General features: G+C 41.0%; 2 protein-coding genes across 4 annotated transcripts; both read right to left on the bottom strand.

Annotated features, from left to right (window-relative positions):
* Positions 1–146: 146 nt before the first annotated feature.
* Positions 147–6,279, bottom strand: msmo1 (methylsterol monooxygenase 1). Its single transcript, XM_028016833.1, has 6 exons — positions 6,183–6,279; positions 4,191–4,461; positions 3,954–4,102; positions 2,367–2,493; positions 2,117–2,271; positions 147–898 (listed from the first exon to the last, which is right to left on the bottom strand). The coding sequence occupies exons 2-6, from the start codon at positions 4,443–4,445 to the stop codon at positions 709–711; spliced, it is 876 nt and encodes a 291-aa protein (XP_027872634.1). The 5' UTR covers positions 4,446–4,461; positions 6,183–6,279; the 3' UTR covers positions 147–708.
* A 583-nt stretch (positions 6,280–6,862) lies between these two features.
* Positions 6,863–20,541, bottom strand: klhl2 (kelch-like family member 2). Of its 3 annotated transcripts, none has more exons than XM_028016828.1 (15): positions 20,047–20,541; positions 17,177–17,296; positions 16,982–17,088; positions 15,688–15,827; positions 14,693–14,855; positions 14,394–14,503; positions 14,192–14,308; positions 11,717–11,866; positions 11,513–11,630; positions 10,895–11,092; positions 10,700–10,801; positions 10,315–10,443; positions 9,840–9,980; positions 9,610–9,753; positions 6,863–8,223 (listed from the first exon to the last, which is right to left on the bottom strand). In XM_028016828.1, the coding sequence occupies exons 1-15, from the start codon at positions 20,112–20,114 to the stop codon at positions 8,195–8,197; spliced, it is 1,836 nt and encodes a 611-aa protein (XP_027872629.1). In that variant the 5' UTR covers positions 20,115–20,541; the 3' UTR covers positions 6,863–8,194. The 3 variants fall into 3 exon arrangements, with proteins under 3 accessions (XP_027872629.1, XP_027872630.1, XP_027872631.1); XM_028016829.1 differs by having other exon boundaries at positions 15,706–15,827; positions 20,047–20,540; XM_028016830.1 differs by lacking the exon at positions 20,047–20,541 and adding an exon at positions 19,593–20,005.
* Between the last annotated feature and the right edge of the window lie 2,744 nt (positions 20,542–23,285).

Here is a 23,285-nt window from a genome sequence, read left to right as displayed (position 1 = left end):
ACTGTGTTGGCCTGTGTGCTGGCTGAAGCTGCAGGGGATATTTCAAGGTGCAGAATAACAAACAAATGCATTCTCTTCAAAAAAGAAAAAAAAAATCACTATTCAGACCATTAACACGATCAAAAAACACAACTTCAACCAAAATATCCACTTTCCATATTTACAAGCTTTTATTTTAACACAAGTACAGAAGAAACAATACACAGTCAGCGCTTCTTTTACCGTTCAAATTAAAAAAGGCATTTGATTCTTATATGAAAAAATAGAGTAGGAAAACACAGAAGAGCCACACGAGCCAATTCCCTTTTTCTACCTAAAATGTACAAGGACATTTGCATCGAACCCCGATTAGATGGTTTCTGCTGAAGCCTGGGGATTAGCTGGAAGAACTCAACAGCATAAGGAGGAAGTGCTAAAGTGCTGAAACATTCAGAGGTAAACAAGAGCATTTCACAACCACAGTGACACGGTGCACCGCCTTCACATTTCATCTGATGAAAAGCAAAGAGCAAAATGAGGATGTTGATGTTTTCTTTATTCAGGCTGCAGCTGGTGACAGAGATAGCATGATTATTAAGGCACAGGAGGCAAACTGAAGCCAACTCTCAGTCTGATTCGGATTCACAACACAACAGAGCGGCGTTTTGTTTTTTCTCCACACCCTTTCAGTGAGCAGAGAGGACCAACAGTCGGTGCACAGAGTCTGCTTTACTGCTCCTTCTTCCCTCCCTGTTTCTCCAGGTACTTGTTGTACTGGTTGTCGGTGTTCAGGAGCTTGTCCCACCAGGTGAAGGTGGAGGCGTAGTTCCCCACAAAGTTCATGTGGTGGAAGTCATGGAAACGGGCGCCGGCATAGAAAGGGATGAGGTGGAGCGGGTTCAGAGGGATGTCGTAGCCGCTGTGATGAGACATGACAGAGGGGATGAAGGTCAGTCACGTTTAGAGAGAGAGAGAGCAGAGGAGAGCTGATCTATTAGAACAGGAAGAGGAAATCTAGTCGTGACACGGCAGACAGCTGTGGTTTGCTTCTTGTTGGTTTCTTAAAAACATATTCAGTCACAATCTTCATTTCAACAGAGAAGACTTCTGAACTTTTCTTTTATTTCCAACTATTATTAAAGTATTACTGCCGTATTATGCAAATTACTACACCAATATATTAAAAATAATAGGCTACAACATTTTCCTAACTTGGTAAGAAAATCACTTTTGTCTGATCTGTGATTCAATTCAATCCTGCTGAATAAAAGACGATTTATGTGTTACAACTTTACTTACTTTAATGACTAGATCATTCTCTGTTTGTTTCAGGGTAAACAACATAAAACATTATTTCAATACATGCATGCCTTAAAGCGTCCTTAAAGAGTAGTTTCATGTGTGACATTCAACTAAAAAAATGTAAATTTTTCAATTTTTATATTCTTTTTTTCATTTATTGTGGTATTCACAGTATAATGTGAATACCACTTTGTTATTTTTAATTCTAAAAGGTGTTGAAGATAAATAAATGTCACTTATTTACTAGATTAAATAGAAATTATAATAATTTCTCACAAAAGAGTGGAAAACATACAAAGACAATAAAACATTTCATTAATTTGATTCTAAATGGCGAAAATACATTTACAATATAAATTCAATTCGATCCAAAAATACTCTTTTGATCCCAAGGCAGAAATTAAATGTTGTTCTAATTCATATTAATTCAAATTTGCCAAAGATTACTTTAGACGATGATGACTGTTGGCAGGTTAGATCTCCTGTAGCAGTCTGTATTACAGCAAATCTGAAGAACCCACTGACTAAAACATTTTTTGTAACAGAAAGTTTTATGAATGGTCAGGGTTAAAACAGAGATTTCTAAAACATAGCTGCTTTTTGTTCATTTAACTAAAACATTTTTAATTGAATTTATCCTTCAAACGAGACTTTTCTTCTCTTCTGCACCGGCCAAAAACAAATAAATAAAATCCACAGGGAACATTAGTACAATGCTTTCAAACAAAAACAAGCTCCCATGTTTCCTGAAATGTGTTAATGCTGTCCTCTGTGGCCCTCTAATGGTCAACCCCATGAACCACAGCCAGATGTCGAAGGTCTGATTGTGTCCCACCTGTGAACATCGATGGTCTCCAGCAGACGGAAAGCCACCCAGGCCCAGAGGAAGAACACGTGGTTACAGAAGATCATGATGCCGATGAAGAAGCCGGCGCCCAGGATGATGGTCTCCAGCGGGTGGGCGTACTCCGCCTGCATGCCGAACGGAGCCTGGGACACGGTGGAGGACACGTCACGTCACATTTAATAAGTAACTCTTCAGTAAAGATTGCGTGTTTGTTTATCGGCCCGGCAGCTTGGCTCACCGTGAACTCGTGGTGGACTTTGTGGATGTATTTGTAGATGCGCCTGTGGTGTAGTATGCGGTGGAGGAAGTAGTGCCAGGTGTCCTCGACGACAGCGCAGCCGAAGCACCGAGCCAGAAGAGACGTCCTGAGAGGCAGCAGAGGAGGGGAGTGGTTAGACAAAAACCCAACGATTCACCTGACAGACCAGTGACAAACGACAGCACGTCCAATAAACCTTATCAACACACTTCAGTCAAATCAAATTCAATTTTGAAAAATCCTAAACTGTTTTTACCCTAGAGTGGATATCGGTGACAATGTGCCTGGTCCATAAGAGCAGATCTAGTCAGTCTAATTCTATGCTTTGTGCTATATGCAAAATATGATTTATTTTACACTATATTTAGAATCCTAATTGCACTTTCTGAACCTTTTGAAAGACGTTTCGTTGGAGTTTATTTTTAAGTTTGACCAACGTGGTCAAGTTATAGTTTTTGTCAGTTTTACTTCTTTATTACTTATTTTCCATTGGCTGTTCTACTCCTAATTGCACTGATTGAACAGATGAAGCTGTGCTGTTTTAACATGTTTGACCAAGCTTGTGAAGTATTTAAGTGTGCTGTACTGGTGCAGAGTTGTCAACTACATTTTTAATTCTGTACATTTATGTCTATATTTAAAAAATAAGAAGCATTTTAAGTCATTGCAGCACTTTTTTTCTGTATCAAATCAGTATCAGCCATTACTAAACATCCAACATCTGTATCGGTACCGGAAGGGAAAATAGTCGATTGATGCATCCTACAAAACATACTATTAAAAATTGACTTCATAATAAATTATCCCTTTCAACCTTAAAAGTATAGTGAAACCAATTTGTTGCACTCAGTTGTTGCACAAATTATCATAGTGTATAAGGAATTTTTCTCCCATAATCCAAGAGCACACATTTTCTGTCTGGAAGCAGGATTTCATGTCTTTTGTTCTCAAAACATTTAATACTTTGCTTACATTTTCATTTTGAAAGCAGGACTTCATGTACTTCTTCTCAAAATTTGCAATGCTTGTACTCAAAACTTCTCCTCGCGCTCAGACACAGCCTCTGCTCGGACTATCTGCTCGCTTACCAAACATTTTCTGCTTGCTTCTGGTGCAAAAATGCACCGTCGTCTGGCAACCTCTCAGCCAATAGAATTAACGTTTTGTACTGGGTGCATTTGTTTCCTTCTAGAGGGTGTGCCTGTGTGGCTACTATCGATCGTAGCAACCTGCTCCAACACACGGTATGAAGGGAGTTGGTAGGGTGAACAACCTCTTGCCTAAGGTCAGTAGCTGTTAGCGATGAGTAGCACACTGCTGGCAGATGCTCAGTGTTCTACGGAGCAGAAAGCTGACACCGATGTTTCTCCCTACATCCAGATTTTGTAAACATGCAACAAAGGAATCAAGGAAACACTCCAGGTGTTTTTGATGAAGAAATAATATTACAACATGATGTAAAGCTCAAAATAGATGATTTTACGTAATACTGCCATTTTAATATTTAACAAATTAACAAAGATGAGGCAACTAATTAATATTAAACGGTGTATGTGGGACACTGACCAGCGGGGCATGGAGTCCCAGTCGTACGGGATGCTGAAGAACTCTGTGAAGTAATATGTTCCACAGATTAAAGGAAACTGGATGACGAAGTGGTTGAACAGCAGCATCTTAAAACATGTCCACTGCTTCTCCCACGTCTCCGGCTTGTCCTGCAACGAACACACACTTCTGTCACAATGCACAAAGCGACAAATCAAAACCTAAAGCCACGCCAAGCAGCGTAGAACAAACACCGACCTGTTGGATTTTGTATTTCTGCATGAAGGGCAAGAATTGGAAGAGGAAGCCGGGCAGACAGAACAGGAAGTAGATGAATTCGTGGACGATGAGCGACCCCCATGTGGCGATCTGGAACTTGGTGTAGTTGTCCAGCATGTAACCCCAGGCGTGCTTCAGGGAGGGCTGCAGGGGGTTTTCTGGCAGCACAGCGTCTACGTACTCCACTGCCAGGAAGGCAGAGCTCAGGATGTTTGATGTCCCGTTCGCCGCCATGATGTGAGGATGCAGTCTGGAGGAAGACACCAACACGCTTAGACGTAGTAATTACATCGTAGTTATACGTCAGAAGCAGAAATCAGTGTAACTGCACTGTTTCAGAGATATCATTTATCCGCATGTATCACTTTACCTCAAGTCTATTCGTTATATGTACAGCACTGGGCCTTCATTTATAGACTTTCATGGTTTTTCTTTTGACTTTGGCTACTTTTTCAATTATTTTCTGTCTCATCCCAATTTCAGAGAGCTGCTTTTGTTTCTTAAGTTGTTCAACTCCGACCTACTGAAAGAATCATTCAGCCATTAAAAAACAGCTGCTAAACTGAGCCAGCTCTGTGCCTGTATCGCTGAAGCTGGAACTCTCCCAAGAACTTTATTCCCAGAAGTCATAAAGGTCAAATTTATTTCTGTTGATTAAGCAGGAATTACTATAATTATCAAAATAACACAGACTGTTACCAATTTAAAGACAGATAAGAAGCCATTTTGTGGTCGTAATCAGACGTTTGATCGGTTTTGAGTGGTTGAAAACAAAACAACAGCAGACACGGCATAAAGCAGGCTTCCTGTAACAACACTCTTTATTGCAGGTGCCATTACTGAGAGAAGGAGACTCAGTTAGTTATGTTTACTATCAGTGAGCTGCTGATAGTCAAAGATGCAAAGAGGAATAAGAAGGTATTTGTCAGGACTCTGTTTCTCTTATGAAATGTCCAAAATGACATTTTAAAACACACACAGACAAACTGCTCAAAATTTCAGGCACTGACTAACAAAATGTGAAATTACAATAACACTCTGAATTAAACTGCTGGTTTAAGGTGTTTTCACTCTTCAGGCCTCAAGAAAGTCAGTGAGAGAGAAATATTTACAGAAGATAACAGACATAAAATATTTTCTTGAAATATTTTTCTTTATTCTCATAAATTAGATTGTACTGTTTTGCTACAGTGTCATTTTATAATGAAAAACAATTTATCATTTACATTTATTTATGCAATTACTATTTATGGTTGAAGTCTTTTATTAATGTGTCTAAGTTTTGTATTTCCTAAATATGTGTTGTTTCCTGTTTAATCATCTTCTAGTTATACAAAATTAGTTTGGATTGATTTGTCTAATAACTTATGTTACGTAGTTATTTTGACCATTTCTGGTATGTTTCCAAAGTCACTCTTTGTGCCTTTGACCTTTGTTTTTAGGGGAACACTCCTTGAATTTTGACCATTTTAAAGATTCCAGCGTTTTGGAAGCAGAATGTTCAAAACTAAGGCGACACACGTTTTTGGTCGTGACACAAAATAGAATTGGTTTCTTATTTTACCAATTTAAGTTCAGTAAATAAAGTGTCGAGTTTTACAAAAATAAACAAGATTCATTTGCTGCGTCTACCAAACTTCAAACCACATATCTGCAAATACGTACATTAGACAATCTGAATAGGTACATTTAGATTGTTATTTTTTTTTTTACAGCGTTTAAAGTCCTTCAAAAATATGAATTAAACAAAGACCAACTAAAGGATAGATCAAAACTCAAGCAACAATCCCATATTCAGTCTTATGAGAGATAATAAGTTACGCCACATCGTTAGCCCAATATGCATATTAGCTAAAACCTCACGTAAACACCGAAACAAGATAATAAACCTTTTAAGTTAACAAAAACATGTTGTAAAAACTTTTAAATCAACTGTTTCCCCTGCAGAACGGAACAACTTGAGAGCCTCACCTTTCCGCAGCGCGTCCGTCTACCTGAGGAAGAGGAGGACTACCTGGTCAAGTACAGTAATATTGGAAAATTCTATTGGCCGACACGAGAGGAGAGTGACGTCATGACCCGAGCGGCTTCACTGATTGGTTCGCGGAATGGAGCGATGATAGTGAGACTGGAGGGCTCTGCAGTGAAAGCCAATAGGAGGCCGGATCTGTTTTCATAAGTCCAGCGGGCTGGATGAGGGTAGAGATGGGGTGGTGGGGGTGTCTGCCATCAGAACTTTAGTCACATTTAGTTTTTCTTTTTTTATATATAATGTTTGGCTTTAGTTTGCTGTTAAATATTGCTACGTGCTCCAACCTCAGCTGTCTCTGTAGAAATAACAGACCTAAAGGCTCAGCTGAATAAAACGTGGGACAAATACAATGCAAGTCTAGAGAAGAATTGTTTACCACCATACGTTTTTAAGTACAACTGTACATACTTATGAAAGTAAAACACTTAAACAACAATTAAAGCTTGAGTTAAATAGATGTCGTGTATTAGAGTAATTTTAACGTATCCCTAAATTACATGCCAATATTAAATTCTTAATTTTTTTTTCTTTTGCACAGGAAATGTAATTAAAACCGGATCACCCGGAGAAACAACGCACATTCACAACAAGCAAACTCACAAGAATCACACATGACACGTGTAATTTAAATGTTTTACTGATTTGGCAAAGTTTTAAAAACAGATTATTAGCATTTCACAGCTTTAAATACAAGAAGCATATTTATTAATGATAATATAAAACATGTAATAAAACATTTTCAGAGTTATAAGCCTACATGACATTCATCAATACACTGACGAGAAACAGCGATACCACTTTCACTTTTTCAGAGCGACTCTGACAATAGCAGAAAATGAAAGAGACAGAAAAGAGAAACTCAGGAGGAGGTTTGGTCACTTTCCAGAAAGAGAGAAGAGATCAGAAACACGGAGCCGTAAAAAGAGACAGAAAAGAGGAGACATTAAAATTGGCACATTCATATTACGTCAGGGTGTGCAGTAGTTATAAACGTCATTACACCAAAGGAAAGAAGGAAACTGGCGAACAGGTTAGAGACAGAGTCCATGCATTGAGTTCAGTCTGCTGCTGCTTTCATTAGTGTTTCCAACCACGGCAAATATGGCCGCTAGTTAACAAGACTCCACTCTCTCTCTTCCTGACAAAATTAAAGTCTCCTATCTCAACAGAAAAAAATATACATAATCATGTTCTCAAGTGCTTTTTAACATTCTGTTATTCTGCCTCAACACTAGTTAATGCACCGTCCTAAAGTCATGATTTGTTTATCTCAGAATAGCGGCTGTCCTGGTTCCGGTACCGAAGCTACAAAACAAACATGGAGGACTCTGACATTCAGGCACTCGTCGGGGCCTCGCTGCAACACTGGGATAGCTAAGAAGTCAGACAAAGTGTGTTCATGCAGCGTCGAAAAAAAGGCCTCACCACGCCGACTCTCTGATGCAAACAAAAACATGCTTACATGTGCGAGCAATGGAGCACCTTAATACGCAAGCACACCAGCTTCCTCCCCGGAGGAATAAAAGCAGAAATGCTCCTCCGCTCCTTCGCTCTGCCACAGATCTGACGGGTGGTCTCTCTCTCTCTCTCTCTCTCTCATCTGGTTTGTGTTAAAATTAACTAGTGTTAAAGTAACTTTGCAGTCATAGCAGCTTCATATCAGTAGCGTTTCGATGGCACTGCAGTGATCCAGGTGGTGCTTCCAACCCGACTGTATCCTCCGCTGCCGCGGTCCCGCCGGGAGCCAAAATAAACGCAGGTTCGACGCCCCTCGTCCGCTGCGGCGCCTCCCAATGTAAGTGCAAGAACCTTCATCATTCCCACCATCAACATCTTCGTTGGTGGCTGTGCTAATGCTGCCCATCTCCGCATTGGCGTCGAAGGCAGATCCAAGATCGGTATTCAGCAGAACGCGTTCCGCTTTTTAATCAGAGGCAGGAGTCAGGAGCAGTCATAAGGGCTTGTCGATCACTGTCACACCTGCAACAGGGAGGAAGCAGAGCTGCATTACTGCTGCCACGTCTCACACTTTGGTCATATCAAACGAAATGCACAAAGCCTTGTAGATGTTCAGAAAGCTGTACATAACATGGGAACCTTTCAAAACAAGAGCCAACACTGCTAAATATTTAGGATTTATCAGATAAGCAACAACATTTAAGGGGTTCCCAGGCACCTACTGCAATTTTATAGCACAATCAAGTACTTATATTACTTTCATTTGTTCTAATAACGTACATATCAAATATGACTACAAAGAAATTTTACTTAATTTAACGCCTTGCCTCTCTGCCTCTTTAAGAAGCCCCTGCTCTTTCTGAAACTCCGCCTTTGGGAAGTCACCACAACACCACTCCTCTACTAAACATTTAACAACGATTTACCAGCGTTGCACTGAGAAGTAGCTCCTATAAAGAGCTGAGCAGATGTGCAGTTCTACTAGGTGTTTGCTAATTGCCACTGGCTAGTCTGAAGGAGAGGAGGAGTCTCAGAAGGTTGGAAACTGTGCCTCAGAGGAGGCGTTCGGTCCACCCAGGTGTTTTGCAGCTGACTGGTTGTTATGGGAGATTAAACGACTTCTCAAACATGCATGAGAGAATCAAAGCAGCACTTTATGAGGGAATAACATAACATGATGTAAAGTTCCGACAAGAGGCAGTATTCTACACAATACTGCCCCTTTAAGGAATATTAATTTCCCTGACCTTGTCACCACTCTTTTGAGCAGAGGATGGAAGACGTAGTGTTGGGCATTTGCTGTGTCGTTTATCATTTATTGTGATAAATTTATCACAAAACGATTTTGATTTATTCTTGTCGCGATAAATTCCAATTGATGAAGTTTAAAACCCCCTAAAACTGTCCAGATTGTTGAAATTGTTAGTTTTGCTTTTTTTTCTACACTGTTTCTTCATTAAAGGCATATCAATAACTATCAATAAATATGAGTAATATGCAGTTACTGTCTTTATGTAACAGGTTTACTAAAGGTGTTATGATTGTTGTGCCATGCAGTCACAGGCATACCTAAAAAAAAAAAAGTATAAAAATAATTAGTTCTCATTGTCATTTTTATCATTAAAATAATAATAGTTCTACAAAATTTTGTGATAAAACTTTAAGTCCATAGTGGACATGCCGAACGCTCTTGTAGAAGAAAGTAAAATTCGTTTCAGTCCAAAGCACAGCAAACATGTGCAAGGTGACATATTCTAAAATACCTGCAGCTTTAGTTGCAGCAAAATGTGGTTTTCAAAGTATGAACCCAGTAATTCACATTTCAAATAATTTTATTTGGGGAAAAAAGGGTTTTAAAAAAGCTTGGGAAAAGTCACATTGTGTGTGGGGCTCGACGTGCTCACTGACCTGCATAACTGCGGCCTGTGCTCATGCAGGTTGGCAATAGCGTCCACTTGTCAGTGGTTGGGTTGTAGAACTCCACCGAGGCCAAGTTGCAGCTGCCGTCGTCGCCTCCCACCACGTACAGCAGGTTGTTTACGGCACACACTCCTGAAAGCACAGACACATGGAGACGAACATCCGCCAGTGGAAAAACCAGCATCTGATGCGTCCAGGTGGGACTCCTCCTGACTCACCTGCGTTCCGCCGACACATGTTCATGTCGGCTACCTGCCGCCAGCTGTTGGTGGCTGGATCGTAAACTTCACAGCTCTTCCTCACCAACGGACCGTCATGCCCCCCCACAGCGTACAGCAAACCTTTTAACACACCCACACCTGGGAAAACCACCAGACAGGATCAGATGCCGATTATCTGGCCAATTGTGTTGCAGTAACACAACTGTTGAGTATCTCATTTTACCAATAAGCAGGATTAGAGCCGTCATCATTAGCAGTGTGCCTTTTTTTGAAGCGTTTTTCTAGTAGTTTCTTATATTTTAGACATGTCAGAGATAGATGAACCACCAAACTATCAGTCTTCTTCCCTCAGTAAGAACTTCTACACCAAAGAGAGTTTGGTGTAGAAAAAACCAAAAACGTTAATTTTGTAGCACATAATACTAACCCTTTAATAAAACCTAAACTCACATTTGATGACACAAGCACACACCTGCTCCACTGCGTCTCGTGCCCATCTCTGCTATGTAGCTCCACGCGTTGCTTTTAGGATTGTAAGCTTCCACTGTACTCAAGCACTGCCTGGTGGCTCCGTCATAACCTCCCACAGCATACAAGATCCCTGGAAGCATTGGAAATCATTTCAAATTGAACAACTAATGGTATTTAAAGTGGTATATCTGTAAAACTAAAATACTGCGGTCTTAGTGCGGCGCTAAGGAGGAGCGTGGCAGGTGTCACCCCGGACAGCGGTAAAAAGCTCGCGGGGTTCAGTCAACTCTTAAGACCTCGGTAGGCTAAACATTTATTTGTTGTTTATTGCGCTTTTTGTACCGCCTATTTGTCAACCTTCAAATTAAAAACAGAGCTGCAATCACCATTGACAATACCGACTCCTACGCTGCTGCGCCGGGTGCTCATGGGCAACACGTGGAACCACTCGTCAGTCTTGGCGTTGTAGGCCTCAACTGTGGAAAGACCTGTAGTCACAGAGAATGAACCAGTAAGAGGAAAAACCGTCCGTCAACCATCGCTTCTCATCAGGTTTCAACCAGAGAAGGAGGAAGCGGTACCTCTGCTGCCGTCGAAGCCCCCTACGGCATACAGGAGTCCGTTGAGCACAGCGGCGCCGAGCGTCGACCTGCGGTCCTGCATGCTGCTCACGCTCGTCCAGCGGTCCATCACCGGTTCGTAGCAGTCCACCGTTCGCACTCGCAAAGAGCCGTTGAAACCACCAACGGCATACACAGACCCCCCCGTGTACACCACACCTGGAGACCCAACACCAAGTAGTTGTTTACTGGTGTTCGCTTGGAGGTTTCTATAAATCTTAGAGGAAGCCTTAGGCTGGTCTATACGTACTCTGGTGACACAGCTTTCCACCATCTTCAGAGTACATAGCACTTCACTCAGAGCAATGCAAACATATTCTCTCCCCTAGAAGGGATTTCACATTTGGCCCAGTTCAATCACCAAATCAAGGTCCACAGCTCTTGAGGGAGAAACTATTACAAGCACTCCATAGTCTTTCTTCCACTTTGCTATAATTAAGCACTACTTTGAGTTGCTCTCCGAAATAAAATCTGAGCTAAACATTTTCAGTTTTATGGCGGTAATGTGGAAAACATGGAAAAAGTTCATGGGGCGAGAATACTATCACAAGGCAGTTTTAGTAGTTCAGGTTTTCCTACCTGCTCTGCATCTTCTAGTAGGAAGTTCAGCCACTTGGTACCATCTCTGCTCCTCAAAGTCGAAACACTCAACACTTCGGATGGCCTTCGGCGCCTGACCTCCAACCACCACCATCACCTACATGCAAGAGAAGCCACACTGCACTTAAAAGAGTGTTTGAACAACACTTGGAACATCCCAGCTGCTCTGAGAGGTGACTGTACCTTAGGGCAGGAGACCGGCGTTCTCATCCGGGTTCGAGCGGTCTTCATCAGAGCTCGCTGGTCAGCTGGCAACAGGTGGTACTTCATGGCCTCGATCAGGTAGTCTTTGCAGGCACTGCTGTTCTTTATCAAGAACTCTTCCTCGACACGCTGATGGCCAAACAGGAAGCAATCAGAAAACGGAACTAGCCAGCTACCAGGTTCTGGTAGCCATAAGGACAAGGAAAGCCGAAGCAAACGTTCTTGGTATCGGACATTTACATCGACACAAACTCTTGATTTAAATTGAGCAAACATTTTCTTACCAGAGACAAAAACTGTAGAACAAACATACAAAATAAAATGTCTAAAATGTGCAAATACTCGTCCACTACAGCTTAATCAGCTCAAATAGAACTGATCATTGTCTACAATCATTGAAGTTTTTGTTGAGGTCATCCATTTAAATTAACAGGAGACTTGCTGTTACTTAGCTGCTGTATAATCTCAGTAGCTTGGCTTAGGGGTGGCGTACCTCAGGGGTGACTTCTTGGCCCTTTTCTATAATTTACAACACCATTTAATTTTCTTTTGGGATCAATCATTTTTGTTTGAATTCAAACATCTCTGTGAAGGCGACACTGAACTGACCTGGCCTGTTAAACTCTACAGGATTTTCAAGACTTTTGGAATCCTGGATAGTAATTACTTCTTTCATTTAAATTCTTAAGTCAAAGGTTTTTCTGTTTGCCCTGTTTTAGCGGCTAATAAGTAATAACATTTATTCCAGGACTTAAGGAGGGATGTTTAGGTTATTATTTCAGTAACTTCACAGTTCATGTCAAATCACCAATTTTACAGTAAATATCATCTTATTATATAAATCATTTCACAGTTATAAGTCACAAAGCGCTTCGCAACACAGAGAAATAAATCTGACACACCTAAAACAAGCCATAGAAGATAAAAACAGTATTAAAGTCAAAATGAAAACAGGAAATTATAAAATCTCACCATCAAAACTCAGTTTACATTTACCTAATTTAAGTCAACTGCACCAGTAACTTGTATGTATGGATATGTATATATATATGTCTGTATGTATAAATAGTAATACTTCTAGATCTTCAGTGATTTTTTTCTGTGACATGTCATTGCCAAATTCACTGTTGTGTCTTTGTGCAATGATAATAACATAAATCTAAGTCTGAATTAATGTGTTATAAACTAGTTTCAGCATAATTTCCAGCAGTCAAAGACTGAAGAGATGCGTTATGGTTGGCTGTCGCGCTACATGAGTCTGTGCTACTAATTTACCCTCTGACCAGACAAACTGTCACTGTTCAGACTCAAAAACTGGAGCTTGACAGCTTTGCTTCTGAAAAGAAGAACTGGAAATTTTACAATTCTTGCCTAGATGTACCAGCAGTCACTGTACAGAGACAAAAGCAGGTGTAAAGAGTTCTGCCTGGAAACAGGCCAACTTGTTCCTAATGAATAGGTAAAATGATTATTAGAAGAGTCTATATAAGATGAGACTAAAGCATGAATAATCATCTCGCACTCAGTCAGAAACAAACGTACGGAACAGTTGAGTCGTGACCATCTGTGTTCATCTCTGACAGAACTCAGCTGCTGAATCAGCTGGGACGTCGACTGAGAGCTTCTTGCTCTGCTCGTTTGAGTCAAGGTGTTTTATTCACCACAGTCGGATGCTTCCAGTCATGTCAGATACAGTTTCTATTAGACTGCATGTTCTCTCAGGTTTTAAATAAATAATTTTATCCATTTCAACTGAATTATTTTGCATAATTAATCAAATGTTCAGCACTGACTTGTTAAATGTAAACTTTGCATAATGTAGACTACAGCATGCGTTTCTATGCCTACAGCTATAGCAAACAATGTTAATTTTACTGATCTGGTATAAAAAGGGATTGTCTGGAGATTAGTTTAGTCCTAATATACTATTTAATGAAAGTCATTTAAAAGCAAAAACGATGTTTGTCCTTTTTGGGGGATTTTGCAACAAACAAATCTGTAATTAACTCAGGCTGATATAAGCTCAGCAGATGTGCAGTTCCACCAGGTGTTTGCTAAATGCTGCTGGCTAGTCTGGAGGGATTTCACAAGACGTTCCCAAGCTTCCTGTGAGGTGGAAGCTTGGGAACTGCAGCTCACAGGTTCAGTTTTTGAGAAGGAGCTCCATTCAAAGGTGGTGATAGATTCCCCAGCTGAATGGTTGCCATGGAGATTAAAGGATTTCTCAAACATGTCTGAAAGAATCAAAGCAATGCCCAAGATATGTTTTTTGAGGGAATAACATATAACATGATGTAATGCTCAAAAACCTAAACATGATACTGCCCCTTTGATGAAGTAAAAGTTTCAAATCTCATGGCTCACACACGCTAACAATAAGAAGAAGTGGTCTTCTCTGGTGAAATAATGTAGATATTTTATCTGATGAACAAAAAGCAGACAGGTTGAACGTACCTGCACCAGGTATTCTCTGGAGAGCAGCGGCAGACGGACATGCTCCATCAGGTGGGCCAGGTGTTCCTGTCGGACATCTTTGTCATGGTTGACCCAAGCGATCACTGCTTCAAACACCTTTGCAGAAACACAGACATGCATAAGGCCGAGGTGTGTGTGTCTGCTGTATCACACCTGAGCGCGGGCCGGTGGGGGCGTGCACCTTCTCCTCTGACGGGATGGTGAGCTTGTCACTGGCGATCAGGCTGGACACCTGCTCCATGCCCAGGTTTAGAAACTCCTCACTCCCCACCACCTCCGTGAAATTATGCTCTGTCAGCACAGACATAATGCGTCGGTACTACTTCTCAGGCACCAACAGAAGTTTTCCACAGCGTCTCCATTAATTACACCTGTCCTCATTCTGTCTCGTCCGCCCCCCCGTCCTAGATAGTCCCGAACAAATGCAAACTGCACTTAATGAAGCAGTGGGAAGTGTTGCCAGAGTCTGAGGACCCAAACCTGCGTAGCTGTTAGCCAGAGACAGAAGCTGGGAGCAGGCATGTAGGTCGGCGAAGGCTCTGATCCCCAGGCAGTTGGACGGGTGGAGCTGGGAGCCCAGGAACTCACAGCAGGCCTTCTTCACCTCGCTGAGCTGCAGCAGTCCCGCTGCAGGCAGCAGAGCCTGGTGGGCGCAAACACAAAGAGTGGCCAAGAGAAAGACAGAAGCTGTCATGGTTACGGTTTAGCATAGACCTGAGCAGGGGGCCAAGCAAACCGGTGGAGGGAGGTGATCTGGATGAGACCCTAACTCTGAAAACTAATGTTCCACAACACCAACACTGTGAAACATGGGAGTGGCAGCATCATTCTCAGCAAAGACATGAAAGCAAGTGGGAGTTAAAGGGGACATATCATGAAAAATCACATTTCTTAACCCTTAAATACATTTTTGGTGCTCTGTGAGTGTGTAGGAGAGCATTTACATGTATTCTCTGTGATTCACAGATATCTTCATATTCTTTTTGGGTCATTCTTTCAGTCTGTTTATTTTTCTCTAAAGTCCATGACATTTTCTCATCTATTCCGTCACAATATTTGCAGTGGAACTGCTAAACAAGGTCATGAATTTACAGCTAATCAGTTCCATGCATCCGCCATTTTTCCTCTCGCTGATAGAAGCTGCAGAGGACCAGACACTGGGGCAACGTTCACTTCCCATCAGGATAACCACCCTGAACATGAACCAGAGCAACAACAGAGGGTTTACATCAAATAACTATTCATGTGATTGAAAGTCAAGATACAAATCCAGCTGAGAATAGAAATGCATCCCAGAACTCCCTGATTTTTATTGGTCAAAATTAAAACCATACATCAGATTCCTTTCTCTTCACAGTAATGCACTTCTCTGTTTTGGTAAATCATAAAAAAAAGCCCCAATAAAATACGCTGGTTGTGATGTGAAGAAGTTTAAGAGGTATGAATACGTTTACATGTCGCTGTCAGTATCTTACCACGGAGTGCTTGGTTACCTGGACGTTGTCCTCGGTGACCTGAATCTCTGCTGTGTAGATGTAGTCCACCAGCAGGCCCAGAGTCCAGCCGCCCATCTCCTTTATCCTCACTCGTTTCGCTCTGCTCTCCGTCATCTCTCCTGTCCGCGGCGTTTAAAAATGTCACGATTCAGTTAGTGACAAACACAGCAGGAAGACAGAAACTGAAATTATGGCTGGAGAATAAATCAATGTCAATATATATTACAATAAACACATGAGCAATATTAGTAGATAATATGTCTGTTAAAATATTTAATATATACAAATTCAATGAACTGTGATCAAGAACCGCACGGCATACTGGGGAATGTAGGCAGAGGAAAGGCTTTAGCTGCTCAACCTGTCACAAGAGTGCTAAGCAAGGTGGCTAGCATCAACCAACTCACTCACTCTTTGGTTACCTAGCAACAACCTGTTGAGTGACTTGCTCAACAGTCAACTCAAATGTGACATATTGGTGATATTTGGCACCATCCGAGTGGCAACACTGTTAAAAAAATCAAAGTGCTTTGTGCTTCCAGTAGTCTGCACTAAATAAATTTCAACAGTTGGACCAGCAGCTTGGTCTTTGTTGTTCTGACTTACTGGCTAAACATTATTTTTCTTAAACCTGAAACAGCAGCAGTTTCCGGTTCCTCCACTGAGCCTCATAACTGCTTAACAATACAAATCAATGGCATGAAATTTAAAACTGTGGATAAAACAGGAAAGGTCACCAGTTTGTCTGTATTTCAGACATTTAAAACAAAAAAAACTAACCAATACTATTGTAATTACCGTTAGGCTTATAAGCTTTTATTTTGGTAACTTTCTTGTTAACAGAAGAAAGTTCATCGAAATGAACAAAAAAGGTTGACAGAAAAAAGGATCAAAAGCAACTCCATTTTAGCTTCAGTCAAGGGAATAAGGATGTAACTGGGATTGAAATTAAAAATGTGAGAATCTTGAAATTTTTATGAAAAAATGTGCTACTGCTAGGATAAATTAAAGGAACTGTGCTGTAGCAAGATAGGTAGCAGGACGACGGATGGCGCAGACGATTCTAATATTATTTGCTCTCGTTGGCTAGTTCTTACATTGGTTGATGAATGATACAGGTGGTTTTGATAAATCATTATTTAACCATTGACTGGATGCTACAAATGATCTATATGGACTGATACGAATCGCTGCTATCGTGTCACGTTTTATTTTTTTAGCCGTATCGTCCAGCCCTAACTGAAGCGCGGCGGGGACAGAGGACGGTCCGTACCTGTAAACATGGCGTGGAAATAAGGGCTCCCGGCAGCCAGAACCACCCTGTGAGCAGCAATCTCTACATCCTCTGCAACTATAGTCACATCACACAACAGGCTCTGGCTGCACAGAGGAGATGAAGCGGGAAACAGGTTGCAGGTTACACCGACAGCGGAGGAGGACAAACAACCCGGAAGAGAGGACAAATCACCTGCGCAGCTCGTTCATGACCTTAAAGGCCTTCCTCATGTGCCGAGGGTTCAGGGTGACGGGGCCCTGCCTCTCCACTCCATCCTCCTTATCCAGAGAGTGTGGACACAGCCTAGTACACCTGACAGGGAACACACACCCACACACACATTAATACAGAACATAAACACACACAGGCATTAAAGCAGGCGTGGAAATTAGTCCCGTCATGATAATGATAAATTGTCCCAGAAGTTATTGCAATAAACGATAATATTGTTGTTTTTAGGCCACTTTCAAGTAATAGAAATGTAACTGCACACGAATACAAGAAGACCTTCTCAAAGATCAATAAACTTTCAAATCCAGAGAACATTTAATACCGGAACTGGAAGACATTCTAAATATCCTAAATAAATAAGTAAAACAACAGAAAATAACAAATGAAATTAATTATGAAGTCTCTGTAAACAAAATTATGCTTAAAAAAAAGAGGCTAACCGAGACCAAAGTACCAGACTGAAGACTTCTGCCATCCAGTTTTTGGTAGAACAAGAGAAAAATAATAAATCATGCAAATGGAAGTTATTAAGCTTGTTTTAATTGATCATGCAATTACTTGTTTAATTGCGACAGACCTAACAAAAAAAAACCTGTGCAAGTTTTACACCTTCAGAACTATTGAGCTCCACAGTCAAAAGTTAAAATTTACTTTAATTCTCTATACGGCAAAGGTTTAAATAAATCAGACTTCACCATTAAGTCATCTAATACAATGTTTTAGTTCTTCACACTCGGTGTGTGTTGTGGGGCCATAAAAGTCGGATTACCACAGCCTTTATTAGACGAAACCCTCAACATCACTAAGATATATACATTTGGGTATCATATTATAGTTTTTAAACATCAGTTAAAAAGAGGGGTGCGCCAACTGCAGCTTTCTGACCAATCACTGATTACCAATCTTTAAAAAGCTCGACCTGCTTTGACGGGTTGTTTTGTTGTCTGAAATGGCAAAAGAGGACTGGTTGATTTTTAGACCTTTGCCGAGGAGACGGTGGATAAGATCGGCTTCACATGGAAGTATCGGCTGACCTCCCAAACTGAAGGATAGTAGTGGTGCTTTATGGGCTGGTCGATTTATTGACCTTTTAACCTCTTGTTAAAAGGTCAATACGTTGAGGGAGATTCTCAGTTAAGCAGGAAAAGACGATCAGAAGTGCTTTAATGAACGGCAGCTGGACGTCTTCCTCTCATTTCCTGTAAATCTTTGTTGGTCAACAAGAGAACAAGTCCAGATGTTTTCCATTCAAGCATTTAGGAAACATCAGTCAGGTTGGATTTTAAACTCCCTCAAAAATAAAAACTAAATACATGACTAAAACTTCTAAATGAATATGTCTATGGCTGTTGATGGTGAGTGTATTTACGACTCGTCACCAGAACTCAAACATTTCTGGCTATTCCTATTGGCACAACATAATGTTGTCATGGCTACAGTATGGAGCTGTTGATTTCATTTCTGATATTTCTCTTCTCACAGCTATAGATTCAACGCCACCAACTTCCTCAGACATGTAAAAAATAAAAAAACTCAAAATAAAGCAACATGTTCAGGCCGGCAACTTCTAAAAACGGTCGCTGAAAAAGACTTAAGGAACAACATTGGTGCCCAGATTTTTACTACCGCGCTTTAAAGAATCATCCAGCGTCTCGCACCGATTTCACTACCTGGATTCCTTCTGCATGGAGGATGGCATAAGGAACATCACCGTCCTTGTAATGTAGCTTTTTAACTCAGGTTTAAATATTTCTTCAGGTTTTAACTGGACCATTTCCCAGTTTTGTGTTTTTCAACCCACAGAATTAACTGTTACAGCATAAAATCTCAAATTTGGTGTGTAAACCTTATTCATGCTCCAAAGTACAGCTGGCTTACGGCTTAAAAATAGAATCTATTTTTTCCAGATCTGATTTTTATTTTTATTTTGCTTTAAAAAAAAAAACCTAAAAGTCACAACACTCCTGTCAAACAAGATGGCGGACAAGCTGACATCACTGAACTATAAAAACCCAAAAAGTGTAATGGAGAAGAAAAATACAGATTTTCCAATTAATTTAATCTTCAAATGACACTTTTTTTCACTAAAACTTAAGCTTTTGTTCGTAAGACATTTGCTAATAATATATTGAGTAATAACAGGAATCTGTAAATTACTGTTGATTCAAAAGTTACAAAGTTGCTGTATTAAATGACAGAGAAAAAAAACAACTCCCAAACTTTTGGGGAGATTATTGTCCACTTTTTCTTCTTTTTTTATTTTACGTTTTGGGGGGCGCAGAGCGAATTAATCGTAAATTTGCTTCATTCCTGAATTGCGGACCCAAAGGGCCAAACGAAATCATGCAGAGGGCCGTACATGGCCCCCCGGACTCACTTTGGAAACTGATACAGCAGAGTAAAGACGCGGCGCTAAAACTGCTGGACAGGTAACAGTTGGAGTTGATGCATCTTAGAAATCTCGCCACCTCCGGCCTCTCCTTCATAATAAAAGTACCGACACAACATCATTTATGCCGCTCGTAGCAAAATCACGTCGCCCCTGTTTTCTGTCACAAACACACCCACGCCGTTGTGGGAGTCCACGCTCGTCCTCTTTGGACAAAAACAGAACAAACAAAATCCCCGGATCGGGATCCTGCAGCCTGCCCCTCCTGCTGCTGCATCCGCCGGATCATTCAGACCCTCCACCGCCAGGCTGCGGGAGAAACTCTCCCCCGCTCAGTCAGCTGCCTCACCGGTTGCCCAGGGTCTCTGCTACTGCGGCACCATCCGTCAAGCAGCCATTGGGAAATGTCAACACACATACACACACGCGCGTGCACACTTACAGCGGATGACTGTCCATGATTCCGGTGTTTTTCAGAGGCTGAAAACTTGGCCCTGCAGAATGCACCATTCCATATCCACAGATGGCTCTTTTATGGGTCTGAATCCAGGCATGAATCGGGGCTCAGAGGGCGGGCAGGCGGGCTGACAGAAGCCCCATTAAAGCAGCCTGTCTCACATCAACACCCAGCCCACTGCGGTGACTCTCTCCGCAGACACGTTTCGGTTCAGCTCGGCGGCTCGTGGCCAGCAGCGGCAGCAGCTGTTCTTCTGCTTCGGTCAGGAAGGTAGCGCCCCTCTCCCCACCACACACACACACACACACACACACACCGAACCAGACGGGCTTGATTTGAGGTGTCCGTGCCTTCCTGGGTGTCTCTGGGAGCCGGAGGGGGGACGGAGAAAGATACCTGTTATTTTCCAATAGCTGATTAAAACGCACAAACAAGGACAGGGCGGCAAAGACGGTCTTTTAAGCAGCTAAGGCGTCCAAGAAGAAAGCGCTGTCTCCCTCTAGCGGTGGAAGACTGATCGGAGGAGGCTGCGTGGACTCTGACGGGTATGGCGGTCTGTCTTCACATAGAATCACACTGCACTCCCAGCGCTGCAGTTTTAGACAACATTTGAGCATTTTGGCCGGGATTGAACCATATTATTTTTATTCTCCGTTGTTCCTGAGTCAACAACTGAAATAGTTACAGATAGCTACATTTATATTAAGACTTTCACATCTGAAGACAAATATTTTTGTAGATTATTGTTTGCTAAATATTAGAAACTCAGACTGGATGGAGAGTATCTATCAACATCAGTTTCCAAGTATTTCCACGTAGCCGCACTTGGACTTAAATCTGGACTTTGACTAGGCCATTCTAACATATTGTCACCTTCCCAATGGTCCAAGTCATTTTTGGCAAAAAATTATCTGGGGGAAAACAAATCACTTTTGCCAAATATATATATATATATATATATATATATATATATATATATTTTTTTTTCAGGAAGGTGGATGATATGTATTTTCTCAACCTACATAAAAAGGACCACAGACAACGTTAATAAATTTTATTAACATACATTTTGACAAGCTTCTCCAGCTTTCTGATGAAGAAAAGCATCCAGACAGCATGTTCGCCTTCCATCTCACACAGTGTGAGCATCTCTTTGTTTATTGTTTGTTTGTTTTTTTTTAATTGTGACACCCCCAATTTTTTACTGGCCCGGCCTGTGAAAATGTTCTGATCAATGTTTTTATAAATAACATGGATATTGACATTCTAATGTCTGTTATGGGAAGGTTTTATTACGGACACTTGGAAGTCCTGTTCAGTAATGGTATCATATGATGCATTGTCTTGCCATACAGACATTTTTTTTTTTCGTATTTTCGAAGTAAAATGACAGAAATAAATAATAGACGTTCAAAGTAGTGAGTAGTAGTGTAAACGTATGAAGTCACAGTGACTTAACTATCTTTTTTTAAGCTCAGACCTTTTTCTTATTGGTTAAGCTATTTAATGGAAGAGGAAGTGTTTGATTTACGCTAATATTTGAAGTCAGATGCTTTTGTTGCTCATTACAGTCTTCATAAACGTCAATAACTACCTATTTAATTCAATCTCTAAAAGTACAACTTTAATTAGCTACAATTACATGCAAATATCAAGCTACATTTACCAGTTCAAATTTGAGATATTTGAAATAAAATTTAAATGAAAAAAATGATAAGTCTTTAATATTAATGCTTAAAATATATGTTTATCCATTTGAGCTGAAATTTGAATCAAAATGTAATTCATTTTCTGTAATAAAAATTATTTAGCATCCTTTTTCAAACCCTGAGTATCTAATCCATTTATAATATGCATACATTATATATATATATTTTGCCATCTCCTAAAATTGATCTACTAATCAGGAATCATAGGGTTGTGACGTAATGCCTTCAATAACATAAACTGCTACATACTTAATAAGCCGTTTCTGTGCACTTTAGGTTGTACCAGTAAAGTTAAATGGTGGACAAAAAGAAAAAAATAAAACAAACAGACAACTCCTGACTGTAAAATATGAAATTCCATATCAATCTTGGGTGTAGTGAAGAGCACAGCCCCTGGTTTTGGGGGAGAGCTCTTTCCCCAGAACCCATCTGTGAGGAACAAGCAGGAGCTGTGAAGCCGAGCAGAACAAGTCTGTTCTGGTGTGAACACACTGAATAGATTACTGCCTTCCTTTCTTTGAAATTACGTAATGCAAAAACGTGGAGTCAAAATGGTTTCAAATGAATGGCAAATGACTTGCATTAAGCTACAGATCTAAATATAGTTAATAGGATGTTTTCTTTGCCGATATATCAAGAGTTATTTTTTGCATTACACAATAAGGCTGTTTTGACCCTGGGAGGTATCCAGTGGCGGTTCTAGCATTTTTAGCAGATTAGCACTTTGTTCATGTCAGTAGATGACAGAAATTGGCCTTTTGTTGTTTTACATCCACCACTAAGAATTTATTTATTTATTTTATTGATTGTTTCAAGTGTAATTTTTAAAATGGGACATTATTAACATTTACAGGCAAAATACATGAGATCTTAGCCAAGTGGCTAATTTTCTTCCCTAGTCACAATGGACAGGTTGATGTGATGTTCAGTAAGAAGAAAAAGCAAAATCTTGCTACTGCACAAAAACACTTCATAAATGAGAAGAGAGAGAAATTAAACTGCTGTTTGTAGGCAACAATTTTCATTTTAAGTTATGTGCCGGTCAGATGTCTATGTGATCTCAAGACATCCATCCATCCATCTTCTTCCGCTTATCCAGGGTCGGTTCACGGGGGTAGCAGCTTCAGGAGGGAGGCCCAGACTTCCCTCTCCCCGGCCACTTCTTCTAGCTCCTCCGGGGGAATCCCGAGGCGTTCCCAGGCCAGCCGAGAGACATAGTCCCTCCAGCGTGTCCTGGGTCTTCTCCGGGGCCTCCTCCCTGTGGTACATGCCCCGAACACCTCACCAGGGAGGCGTCCAGGAGGCATCCTAACCAGATGCCCGAGCCACCTCAACTGGCTCCTCTCGATGTGAAGGAGCAGCGGCTCTACTCTGAGTCCCTCCTGGATAACCCCCTGTGCCACCACAGCACGCCCCATAATGCTGCCTCTTTAATATCACATTCATGCGCATGTTGAGTGTTTGTACTGAAAATATTACCAAATTACAGACCAATGAAAATCCTTAGTCATGATC

The sequence above is a fragment of the Xiphophorus couchianus genome, chromosome 5 (assembly GCF_001444195.1).
Source record: "Xiphophorus couchianus chromosome 5, X_couchianus-1.0, whole genome shotgun sequence".
Taxonomy (NCBI): domain Eukaryota; kingdom Metazoa; phylum Chordata; class Actinopteri; order Cyprinodontiformes; family Poeciliidae; genus Xiphophorus; species Xiphophorus couchianus.
This window is presented reverse-complemented; position numbering and strand designations above follow the sequence as displayed.

Coding starts and splice junctions, on each gene's coding strand:
- msmo1 (XM_028016833.1), bottom strand. CDS start 4,445: ATGGCGGCGAACGGGACATCAAACATCCTGAGCTCTGCCTTCCTGGCA. Junction 2,494..3,953: donor TGGGACTCCATGCCCCGCTG/GTCAGTGTCCCA, acceptor GCTGCCTCTCAG/GACGTCTCTTCTGGCTCGGT. Junction 899..2,116: donor GAGACCATCGATGTTCACAG/GTGGGACACAAT, acceptor GTCTCATCACAG/CGGCTACGACATCCCTCTGA.
- klhl2 (XM_028016828.1), bottom strand. CDS start 20,114: ATGGTGCATTCTGCAGGGCCAAGTTTTCAGCCTCTGAAAAACACCGGA. Junction 10,444..10,699: donor AGGAGTCGGTATTGTCAATG/GTGATTGCAGCT, acceptor CAATGCTTCCAG/GGATCTTGTATGCTGTGGGA. Junction 9,754..9,839: donor CATGTGTCGGCGGAACGCAG/GTGAGTCAGGAG, acceptor CTGTGCTTTCAG/GAGTGTGTGCCGTAAACAAC.